At 36.2% G+C, this 13,079-nt stretch overlaps 2 protein-coding genes across 3 annotated transcripts in view; one reads left to right on the top strand and one right to left on the bottom strand.

Moving 5' to 3' along the window:
• Nucleotides 1-12,821, bottom strand: part of LOC126756086 (uncharacterized) — a 30,066-nt gene extending 17,245 nt beyond the window's left edge. The window contains exon 1 of one of the 2 annotated variants that reach the window (XM_050468912.1): nt 10,730-12,821. In XM_050468912.1, coding sequence (XP_050324869.1) covers nt 10,730-10,888 — 159 coding nt within the window. In that variant the 5' untranslated portion in view covers nt 10,889-12,821. The remainder of the gene's footprint in view (nt 1-10,729) is intronic. The other variant, XM_050468913.1, reaches the window with a different exon arrangement.
• On the top strand, nt 142-1,606 carry LOC126756341 (uncharacterized). The gene has a single exon (XM_050469323.1). It carries the CDS (start codon nt 926-928, stop codon nt 1,604-1,606), a length of 681 nt encoding a protein of 226 aa, XP_050325280.1. The 5' UTR covers nt 142-925.
• Nucleotides 12,822-13,079: the final 258 nt, after the last annotated feature.

The raw sequence follows: 13,079 nt of genomic DNA, 5'->3' as shown, positions 1-13,079 counted from the left end.
TGAACACATTGTCGCAATTTAAGTTCTCTTTGCCAAATAACTTTCTTTTAAAAGATAACTGTTTATTCGTATGTATTTTCAACAGCGCATTGACATGGGAACGAGCAATTCTGTGAAACAAAAAGGTTTAGTAACCTTTGGACTAAATTTCAAGTTTCAATATTATTCCATAAGAAAGAAAAGAAAACAATATTTTTTAAGCAAAACAAGAAAGGAATTTTCAAACTAGTATAGAGTTGAAATATCCAAAAGCAACCAGGTGAAACCGAATCGGGCCCGGTCAAGAGAGCTTAAGTCAGTTTTTAAATGTTTTAGGAAATAGCAAGTAAACTCATAGTCTGCATTTATTGGAAAGTAGGAAATCAAAGGAAAGTAAAAATAAGCAGTAGTGAACCAACCACAGCATCAAAAACTCATCGTAGGGAAAAAGATTTTAAATCCATGCCAAACCGAGAGGCCAATATAAGGAGCGAAACCAAAGCTAAAAAGCTAAAATATAAAAGTAAAATAATCGTAATAGCAAAAGGTGGCAGAGAATAACATTTTTACAGAAGGCGCGCACATATCGATTAAACTAGCCTCTACACAAAAGAGTTACTAGCCTTGCGACATTTTGACGACCGGGGAAAGAAATGCGATTATTTTTCTAGGACAGAGTGGCTAGCAACTATTCACGCGGGTTTCAACTTCAATATATGTACGTATGTAATTGTGTAAGTATTGGGCAAATCAAACTAAACAGGCGTGAGGAGATTGCAGTTGGTAGTGGCAACTGGATTGGATTTGATTACATTCCGTAAATAAGAAGGAACAGTAGCAACAGCCAATCACTCGTTTAACCAGGCTATTAAAGATAGACTGTATGAAAAGAGGGTTGAAGTAAATTTAGCTCACTTGAGTTCGGGTGGACAATTGTGTTAAACGTATGAAGCACATGAATCTGCACGTGACAAGTAGATACGTTAAGAGGCGACAAATCAAGAAATCAGAAAATCGACTTGGCAAAAATCCTATAATCAGCTGGAAAATAATGAGGGTCGTAGGGAAAATTCATAATTCAAAACCTAAAATGGCTGCAGACTCAATTGGGCCCACAACATGCTTAGAAGCAGTGCCTTCACAAAGAGCGACAAAAGTCGCCGGCAATGCCGAGCTGGGCTTGCGTAAGAAAAAATCTTACACATCGCTTCTTTGCGAGCTGACACGTCTTAAGTCCCAGCAAAAGTATCTCGAATGTAATCAGGCCAAGTTAAATGCGACTCACTATGAGGATCCACCGGTTAGCGGAAGAAGTAAAAACAATAAAACATCACAAATGATAAATGAAATTGAAACCCTTAAAGCGTATTTAGAAGACAGCTTGAAAACTTATCGGGACAACTGTTATTGTGAAGTGCAAGAATTGCGCCAAGTGGTCAGCTCCATACGCGAAGATGTTCAGCCCCAGCGTTTGAGCCAGTGCTCATTGCCGGAATTGCGTGAGCGCATTATTAATACGAATACGCAACTAATACAACTCTGCGACAAAAACGAAAAAGAATTGGAAAAACTGCGCAATGAGTGTGAAAAGATAGAGGGCGACAATAAAGTTATCGTGAATGTTTGAAGTAAGAAATTATAAGTTTAACAAATAAAAAACCTGAAAACACACATACATATATTTATTTATGTCGTGTCTAATTAAAACTCTATTTTTATTTAGCTATTATAAATGAATGTGTGAATATATTATATATTTAAATGATTGGAATGTAATACATATATAGATTGACACACACACATACGTTATGCATCTTTATCAGAGTTCTTTTGGTGAACTATATTATTAAATTCATTTTTTGTTTATTAAATAAATTACTGCATTTAACCCTAAAATACCGCAAGTGTACCTATATAAGGAAAGCCAACATAGTGTCTTCTATTAAAAAGTATTCTCAGAAAATATAGTTAAATGACTTTAGTCAACATTCTAGGTTCCGCTCTTTACAAATTCTTAGTAAACTGTCAATGTTTGTAGGTACCTTTCGATGTATGTTTCGGATTCCCTTCGGCAGTATTTGCATATGTAAAATAACCACAATAATTTCTCCTATAAATTACTAAATTTGTGAATGTCTGTAAAAAAATCATTATAAGCATTAAACTTAAGCGTCAAGATAGCTCAATAGAGTTCCATGCGAGTCGACAATGGATGTGGCAACGCCCATTTTTTAATGAAATTCGGTACCCCACTAACTACTCTAACAAATTTAGTACTTAATATTCACTTGACATTTTATATACATATGTACGTACTCTCGCAACGGTGTTTAACATTACTTTGACATTAGAATGTCATGAAATGAGTGACAACCAAGTCTACTTTTATTATATCACAATCCTAAAATCCATCTGATTCTTTCACTTTGCATTGTACTCGTAGAAATCAGTACTTAATTAGAAATCGGAATAAACCTTTGCTTACAAGGAATAAAATCGGGTCAACACTATTCCTAGCTCCCATATACCTCATATAAAATATTTTGAACTTCAGACTGATTTTATACGGCATATATTGCTCTATATATGAGTTATCTCAACGGAACTAGGAAAGCATCTCTTGTGCTTAAAATGGATCAATTCATATGAATACTCAGCTAGACTCAATATACCTAATGTAAGAATTTCAGCTTCCGGTTGGCACTATACCATATACATATGTATGTATATCAAGTTGTTGATCTGTCTGTTCCCGCCTTGCAAGCGAGAACTTGAGTAAAAATTGAGATATGATGATAAGCGGAAATATCGGTTATAGCATCTGTTGAAATTTGACGCATGTATACGTCATACTGTGGTCTGGTGGTAAAAACGGTTCAAATCCGTCCAGTCAATTGGTAGACTATTTCGAACCTCACACACATTTAATTAAAGGCGAATATTGAAATGAAGCTAAAAATGATTCATTATTGTTCTGATTTAGTCTTTCCTTTATATGCATTTGTATACGTATGTATATATGTATTGTGAAGAAACAAACACGAATGCTTCTTATCGCTCCCGCTAAAAGTATAATTGCGTGCAGAATTTCCTTTTTATCACCTGCCGTGCTCATCCCTTATCAAGAGTTATTTATGTGTCCAAACTCTAAATGTGCATATTTTATGATATTTCCATAACTAAGGGAAAATGAAATTGCAGTATACATATATACATACATATATGTATGGCAGTGATTTTCTTAGTATGAATGACCACCACACAATGTTCAAACAGCTCCAACAAACGATCTTTGTATTTATTCGAGAGCATTCAGATGCTCATATTTATTTATATGAGAATACATACATATGTACTTAGAATGTAAAGGTTTATTTCACTGTACTAGTGTATGCATAACTTGCTCATTGTATTGCCTCCCGCTGGTAAATGTGTAATTTATAAATTTGCAACTTGTTGAGAAAAAATGAGCAATTACAATAATAAATGTTTTATTAGATACTATGTAGTACCTATATACATACATACATATGTATTTACCATATTTTTACTTTGTATATTGGAAGCTCGCTCGTGTCGATAACAAGATATACTCTACATATGGCTTGTTTGAACGCTCGAATTCGCATGTTCAGAGTTTTCCAGAGCTGCAGTCGTTTAATTGACACCAAAAGGCACATACATTGTGACAGAAAAGCACCCGGAAATAGTAATTAAAATCCCCGGGTAAATGATTTTTCAGAAATATGTATTTTGCTTAGTTGGTAGGACTGTCCTTAATTACTACGTCAAATATGAGCGCGATCTGTCAACAAGTTTGTTTACAGCAGCTGTTTAAGTCGGTACACCTCAGTAGTGCGTTGCGATTTTTACAATGGATAAAAATATCGAACAAAGAATTTGTCTAAAATTTTATATTTCTAACCAAATTTCGCGTGCAGAATCGTTGGGAATGTTGGAAAAGGCTTGCGGTCATTTAGTTTCATCAAAAAGACAAGCCTACGTGTGGTACAAAGCCTTCAAAGGCGGTCGAGGGATCGTTGAAAACATGCCTCGTTTGGACGTCCTTCGATCTCTTCAACAGATGAAAATACTAAAAAAGTGAATGATTGAAATCATCAGAGAAGTGTTAGAGAGATCTCTCGCGAGTCCATTCGAATGATTTTGGTGAATATTTTGGGTATGAAACGGGTTTTTGTCCTACTCGACCCGATAAAGCTGAATTTTTTTCAAAAAGAGTTTTTAAGGGGGGAGCCTGCTTTAGGAGCTTCAAATAATCGAATAAAGGGGCTATACCAGTGTGACGCATGAAAAATTAGGCGATTTTCGTTAATTTTTTTAAAAGAAAGTACTAGATTGAATGTTTCGACGTTCTTTGGACGTAATAAAGTATATTTTTAGCTACATATATTATTTTTTTTTTACAAAAATATTGAAAAACTAGCTGACCCCGCAGCCGTTGTCCTGCGTGAAATTATGTGTTTTGAAATGAAAAGAGTTAAATTTATCATTTAATTTTTTTTTTCAATGTAACGCAGCTTGACAAACAACATTTTTTGGTTTCTGTTCCGGTGAACAGAAAAGATGGTTTTCCAACTCGTGAGCACGCCACGGCCGTGTGAAAAACATAACATTTCCAAATTTATGCCTCACACTATGCGACTATCTTTAGATGACTGTCATCTCACATGCAATTTTCACTGGAAACGAAATACGTTTGAACTGAAATGGGAAATCGTTAGAACTCAAAGGAATTCATAGAATCAAGCACTCTGCCCCTTGTATTCGATAGGTGCGTCACAATCAGTCGGGTTCCATTACACAGTTTCGTGCGGTGGCATAGCAAGCCTGTCCAAAGAACTTAGAAATACCACTGGATAATTCACGGCGCCGTCTTCATTGTCAAGACGATCGATCGATTTGTATGAGCGCAAGTCTCCCGGAATTTGAATTTGAATCTTCCAGTTTAAGTCAACAACATCGGTATTTTTGGCAGCTAACATTGCGCGTGCACTTAAGGAATCGTAGTTACGATAATTTCATTAAAATCATCTTTCGTGAATTGACAAAGGGAAGATGGAATTGATATCGAACCAACGGAAGTATCAACCGAAATTCTACCATTTCCAATTTTTAGCGAAGGTCATGTAAAATGTCTTCGGCAATGTCTTTTTTGTTCGTATCCCATAATTGACGCGGATTTGAAGGCTGATATGTCGAAATGATTATCGCGAAAAGTGTGCGAACTTCATTTTCATTCCAGTGATTAACGTGTTCCAGCAATTGTAATTGCTGGCTTACTTCTCCAAAACTTGCACCCACCGTACCATTCACAGTAAGCAATGATTCAAATAAAGTTGAACCGCGTACATTAAACAATAGCAACCGAAGGTAGAAGCAGTCGTCGTTTTTCGGGTTCGATACCAAACGAGGTTACAGACAAGGCGACTGACTCCCTATCGTACGACTTCTTCAACCTGCTGCTGCAGAAAATAATTCGAGCTGCAGAACTTAATCGAGCAGGTACAATCTTTTATAAGAGTGTACAGCTGCTGGCGTATGCCGATGATATTGATATCATCGGCCTCAACACCCGCGCCGTTAGTTCCGCTTTCTCCAGACTGGACAAGGAAGCAATGCAAATGGGTCTGGCAGTGAACGAGGGCAAGACGAAATATCTCCTGTCATCAAACAAATAGTCGTCGCACTCGCGACTTGGCTCTCACGTCACTGTTGACAGTCATAACTTTGAAGTCGTAGATAATTTCGTCTATCTTGGAACCAGCATAAACACCACCAAAAATGTCAGCCTAGAAATCCAACGCAGGATAACTCTTGCCAACAGGTGCTACTTCGGACTGCGTAGGCAATTGAGAAGCAAAGTTCTCTCTCGACGAACAAAAACCAAACTCTATAAGTCACTCATAATTCCCGTCCTGCTATATGGTGAAGAGGCCTGAACGATGACAACAACTGATAGTCGACGTTGCGAGTTTTCGAGAGAAAAGTTCTGCGAAAGATTTATGGTCCTTTGCGCGTTGGCCACGGCGAATATCGCATTCGATGGAACGATGAGCTGTATGAGATATATGACGACATTGACATAGTTCTGCGAATTAAAAGACAGCGGCTATGCTGGCTAGGTCATGTTGTCCGAATGGACGAAAACACTCCAGCTCTATTCGACGCAGTACCCGCCGGGGGAAGCAGAGGAAAAGGAAGAGCTCCACTCCGTTGGAAGGATCAAGTAGAGAAGGACCTGGCATCGCTTGGAATATCCAATTGGCGCAACTATTGAAAAAGCAAAAAAAAAAAATTGTTTTGAAAGTGTGACACTGGTATAGCCCCTTAAGGTAAAACTCTATGAATAGCATCGATCAACCTCCGTATTCACCAGATTTGGCTCCATGTGCTTTTTTCCTGTTCCCCAAACCGAAATTGCCGCTCCTGTAACCCCTTTTCAGTCGATCAAAGAGATAAAACAAAATTCGCTGAAGAAGCTGAAGGCCATCCAAAAAATTCCTTTCGAAAAGTGTTTCGAGGAGTTAAATATTGTTGGCATAATGGTATTACATCTGGTGGGGATTACTTTAAGGGCGACAAAATAAATATTGTTGAATAATTAAATATTTTGCATTTTATTTACAAGAGCCTGGTACTTTTTTGTCACAATTACAGTACTTAGCATACTAGCATACTACACAATATTACACAACGATATCTAGGGATGATATTATAATAATATTTTCTCGTTTAAAAAATTCGTGCCAAACTAAATACACCCTGTTCAGGGCATACAAACGTACAATTTTAATAACTTTTAATATTTTATGGTAGCCCCCTTAAATTTTTACATTTTTTGCAATCCTCGAGGTACGGATGCTTCGAGTTTGTAAACTTTTTCCAACATACGTATGTATGATTTATTTGTGTACTTATCAGTCTTTGGCAACCCCCTTAGAATACCCTGAGGTTAAGATGCGGATACTGTGAGGGCCAATTTATAACTGTTTTTGGGCGATTGACAAATTGTATGTGATCCAACGTGAAATTTTTTTTACGGTACCCTATCCATTCAGTGAATAAGGGTAAATTTGGATTATAACTCCACTCACTCTCCTTATAACGGTTCTGTTAAAAACTTGTAAGTGCGGTAAATCTATAAATAAATACAGCAGAGACATAAAGATGCTACGAGATTGCTTTATAGAAAAGGGCGTCAACTTTGGACTATGGGCGTGTCACCGCCAACATTTAGGTGAAACCCTTTATCTCATGAACTACTTGACAAATTTTAACCAATTAGTGTTAGTACATAAAGCCACCCATATATTCCTATTATTCTCTACGAAAGTGGGAAAAATCACTACGAATCAAGTATCAATGAATAAATCGGCATAAGTTGTGTCACTTTATGATCAAACATTTTCAAAGTCGAACTACAAGTGTTCAAGCCCCCAATATCGGTCAATCTGTCATATTATAATATTATATTATATTATTGACGTTCGGAACATATTTTCCTCGGATTTGATTCTTGCAAATTGCGAGATCGTAAGGTGCCGGCATCGTGGACGCTTAAAGCTGAGCCGATCCGAGCGCATTTACGTTCGGTTCGGCTTGGAGAGTTCACTCTGCGGGCTCCCTAAAATGTTCGGTTACACCCGAACTTAGCCCTTTCTTATTTATTAATATGTACTAAATCACGGTAAAAAAAAACAATATGCATATTTGTCTTATCTATCGTTGATAATGAACGAAATAGGAGCAACGAAACTGTAAAATAAACAATGAAACCGAAATAAGAAGAAGGAACAAAAACAAAAATTAATGTTGATAACAATGCAAGTATAGTATTTATAAAAATGGCAGATATAGAAGGTGAGAGAATTACGAACGGAGAATATTGATATAAAATCAATGGTTGGAAGGAAAGGAAACACAAAGATGGCGCATTGCAATGAAAATAAGCATTATTCTTTATTTTTCCAGGTTTTAGTTTCCATTATCAGATTGTAGCCTAAGGTTTTTTAAAATCTTTGTGAACTATAATCGTTGACTATGAATTGTCTATTTGTATGTCGCCTTATTCCCTACAAAGTCTTTAATTAGTTGAACTTAAAAGTAATATTGGCATTGATCCGTAGGATACAAGTATACGAGTAATGAGGGGTTTCTTCGTGACCGCTAAGCTACTCTTTTCAATGTGTAACATATAAAAGCATAATTGAAAATGTACATACATACATACATACATAGATTCATATGTACATATGCATGTATGGGTATCACTGTATTTTCATTATGTGTGCGTGTTCAGAATTTGAGCGTTTATTTAAGTTAGTGATCGTTTCATTTATTTCTGTTTGTATGTATTTGCAATCGTTGGGACCACAAAACCATGTGCGTAAGCAACCCAACTAACCAAAAGTGCAGCACTATTCAAATAAGTATCAAAATCTTATCATTTGCTTTGAAAAGGGCTTTGGGATAAGTTTACGAATTACTGTTATCCTAGAGACCATGATTAGTATGAACACATACATATGTAGTTCAATTCTCAGTTTCTGGCTTTTTACTCCTGTAACAATTGACTTGCAAGGCGGCAGTTCCGGTTTTTTATATTTTCATACAGTAAAGACCGGTCTGTTAATCCTTTCCTAATGGTTGATATCTATATTTCTATAATAATAGCCCTGACAGACGACAGCGCTAATATGCATTAGCGGGCTTAAGTTACATTTATTTGCGGATTTGACCCATGTGAATGCAAGTTTGTAATGCACAAGAATTTCGTGCATTTGGCTGAATTTAGTAGGCATCATTGGTTAAATATGACAGATTTTTGCTATTGTTTGACAGATGTCGCTTGAAATCTGCCGCCTTGTTTGTGTTTACAGCTTCAGAGGTAAACAGTTTTAATATTGCTAATTAAATTATGTGCAAGTATATTAACAAAAACAAATTTTAATATTTTTAGATTGTAGAAAATAAACAACGCACAGTTTTCTATCCATTTTTCCAATATTCTTAACTTTTTCGCACACTTTTATTTCACTTTTTTTTTAAATAAATATGTAAACAAATTTCACTAACAGCTGTCTAAATGCACAAGTCTGCCGTCTGTCACCATAAAATTTCAATGCGCATTAGCGTTTTTTAAGGCGCATTAATTTTGCTCGTCTGTCATGGCTATAAGACGCAATGTTACATCAGCTCTCTAAATTTGGACTGATCGTGCAAATAGTCTCGTTCACATGAATTAACATGATTTCTACTCCTTTTTTCATATTTCGAAAATTGTTCGGAACAGTTTGGTTAAAACATTGTACCATACATTCTGTTATCATATTCCTTATCATACATTTCAACGCTAATAAATGGTGTAAATCTAATTGGTATGTTTGTTTTAATTAATACTTTTTAATTTGTATATTTGAAATATTGAACCTCATATGTTACTGTTAATATGGGTCTTCCTTGTTGGACTACATACTTATGTTTAGTGTAAGGATGAACGATTAATAGTCGAAATAGTCGTGTGTATTAAAACTTTTAATTATCATTACGCTGGTTCACAGTGATTTTGTTGTCCTATCAATGGTTTGTAAGATTTGATTTCGTCAATAACCATACTTAGGAAATCAGCACAATACTTTCCAGAACAGTTCTACCTTTGATAAATCTGTATCTTCCAGTTATCGCTGCATCAAATATTCCATTTTTTAGCTTTTCCATACCACGTTTTTAGTTAAACCTTTAAACATTCAGTATAATTTTTCTCATATTTTCGTTAAGAAGCCTGAGAGCGGAGCACGTGTGATCTTTGTATGCGAGAAAAAGGTGCGCAGAAACCTAATTATGACTGGAAAACTGCATTTTTATTGCTAACAAGTAAGGAAGGCTAAGTTCGGATGTAACGAGTAGGTGTGGAAATATGGATTTTCATCTAAATGTTGGCGGTGGCTCTAAACAGGACACAATTTTTTTTTGGTTTTGTAGAGCTGTGGGTGTTATTTAAACTATTTACTAATGCAGATAATATGAAGCTATCAAGAAGCTAAACAGCTGCTGGGTACTTATGATTGTATAATGTATACACATATGCTTGGCAAACTAATTCGAGTCGACAGTAATGTTTTCGGTAACCATACTACATTAGTCCGTATTTGACCAGTCTGAATTCGGAACTTCAATTATATATCTCACATATTGACCTGATTTTTCGGTCAAAATTCTTCTGTATATCCTGGGTCCATATATTCGGCATCAGTTTGAGTAAGATCTCATTTATTTTTACAGCGCCGGTGGGAGTACTTAAGGGATTTGTCCTTAGCGAATTTTCGGTTGTTCGATTATGAAATGATGGGTTACACCTGAACTTAATTCTTCCTGTTGGGGGGCGGAACCCACGCCATTGGTACCCCTCACTATTACGATCTCTCGTCATCCTAATACTAACTCAAGACTCCACCACTAAACCAACCAAGTATTACTTTTTGGGAGTAGACATTTATAGAGGAGACTATTATGTATATGCAATGTAAGTATGTATATGTTCAGTTTACCTGCGAACCATATACGAGTAAAAACAATGGACAGAATAGACATACATACATATATACGAGGTGAGAATGGTGAGAAAGTCATTTATCCAAGAATATGATAGATTCACAATTTTCTATGTAGATTATAATAATTGAAATATTAACGAAAAATAAAATACTTTTTACTACATCTGTGTATTTACCTTTGATTTAGTGACAATATTCGACGCCAATTTCACAACTGCAAAATTTCCTTTGCCAATCGTCTTCTCCAGTTCATAATAGCCAACTCGCAGCAGTTTATCTACAGAAATTTTACTTGTCGAGGGAACTTTGTAGTTATCCGAAGTTGAGGCTGCCATCGCTGCGTGTGCGTTTGCTATTTGTACTATTAACACCGTCGCCGCCTACACCCCAGGTTCCCACAAACAACTGCACTGATATAGTATTTCAATGGCTGGGCTTATCGCCTGACAACTGCTGCTCTTGTTCCTCGTACCGAACCACTTTACGACTGTGTGAACGAATATTAAGGCTTGTCGGGGGCAGGAAGCTGGCTAGACCTGCTTCAATATTATTTGTGTGCGTACATTTTTAAGTTTTTGCTTCAGCTTGTTTACCTTGCTCCACACTGCTCATTAGCAATGCTGTGGTCGTACCGATGTGCTCTGACTGTCTCGCATTAGTTAGAGTACTGAAAGTCGTTGTAAAGTCGAGTTCAGAGTGTATATATGTATGACTTTAATTCACTTGAATGTAGTTGTTCCAACCATGAAGGAATGGAAAGGAAATGTTGATTTTTGTTAAATAGTGTTGGAAAGTAACTGATGTACTATGTAGTTGGCGATAACTTCCTTTACTTTTTTACAGAACGCGAAGTCAATGCTTTTGGTTTCTGTTTTTGTTTTTGAGTTTGTATTGTTATTATTACGGATACTGAATATAAAAATATATGTATGTGTACATATGTAGTTTTGGTATGCGTTAATTCATTAATAATATTAATTTTCCTAAATTGCCACAATTGTCGGGTAAGTGATAAGTTGACTTTGAGCTTGGACTCGACATAGGGTATGTACTCTCTATGAATATTTACATCGCACTTTTTGTTTCTTCCAATGTCTGAATGCGGTTCTACGATTCAGTATTATACGACTGTGCGCCAACTGTCGATTGCCGAGGTGACGTATAAGTGGCGTAGGAATTTACGTACATACATATGTATGTGCCAATATACCGACCAATAAACAAATCATCTGGTGTTCGGCGTTTCTTCGTATGCTCCCGCCGCCGGTGAACAATTTCAGCTTTTTGCCGGATAAAACTGCAGTGAAGAGCAAAGTGATGGGATTCTGGTTATTACTAATTTGTGAAAAACGAGCAACGTTCACTTTATTTAACGAAATTTGCCGACCGTCGTAAACAGTAAATAAGTTGCTATATTTTTTGAAGAAGGCATATTTATGATACGAGCACAGTGAACGAATTGCTGACCGACTGAACGACGAACAACCGATTTATCAATAAAACAGAAAATGCGTTACACACTTATAATGCGTTAGCTGTTGTTGTTTTTGATTTGATGTTACTTATTGCTGCTAGCGTGATGTGGGAGTGGGTGGTGGGGTTTCTTGTTGTTATTTTATTTACCAGGAAAGCAAGGCAAAAAAACCGAACAAAAGATCATGGGATTGAATAGTTGTGTCGGCTATTAACTGCTGTTAAAAATAACGAGGATGTCTCTTTATATGGTTGCTGTTGCTCTATGCGACATTAGCAACACTGGCTGGCAGCAATGGCGGTGACGCTATCAAGAACAACAAACTCAAGCTCGACGTACTTTAAGAAAGCGCCAAACAAATCGTCCACAGGAGAAATTTGAGCAACCGTTTAAATTTGATTTTTTTTTTTCATAGACCATAGATATCCTTACAACCCAAAACACTCGATTGATAATTTATAATTTCGAAAAAAATATTATTGCCGGTTTTGATAAATTTTGCAATCACTTTTTTCTCATATTATGTGTACGTTTTCGAAATATCTGATCGAACTAAAATTAACGGAAGATTGTCAATTACGGTGGCTAAGCGGGCAAACACACACACACACGCGAGTGCGGATGCCCCTGGGAGTGCTTCGTAAAAGCGTTGAAGAATGACTCAACGACCAGTGGGCTTCTTGTTCCTTACGATTTTCGTGTGTGTGTTTTATTATATATGTATCCATTCTACATTTATGTATACATATGTACATACTACATATGTATGTACATATGTACATACATGTATATAGTATATGTATTTCACCAGCACTTCTCGGTATTTTTTAGAGTTTAGTGGTTTGTATTATAAGAATAACTATAAATACATACATATATTCAACGCAAAATAATAGAATTGATAATACATATTAATCATATTGTTAATGAGTATTTAGTATGTAGAAGCTCAAAGCAAAGTGAGTGCTATGTGAACTCAAAATTTACCGATTCATCGTGCCATAAATGAAACTGGAAAGAAATTTCGGGACAATGAAAAGAATCGTAGGGTC

This window comes from Bactrocera neohumeralis, chromosome 4, assembly GCF_024586455.1.
Source record: "Bactrocera neohumeralis isolate Rockhampton chromosome 4, APGP_CSIRO_Bneo_wtdbg2-racon-allhic-juicebox.fasta_v2, whole genome shotgun sequence".
Classification (NCBI taxonomy): Eukaryota; Metazoa; Arthropoda; class Insecta; order Diptera; family Tephritidae; genus Bactrocera; species Bactrocera neohumeralis.
Note: the sequence above shows the minus strand (reverse complement) of the source record. Positions and strands in the feature narration are given on the sequence as shown.

Excerpts from the sequence above, each read along its gene's own strand:
- LOC126756341 (XM_050469323.1), top strand. The coding sequence starts at position 926 with ATGAAGCACATGAATCTGCACGTGACAAGTAGATACGTTAAGAGGCGA.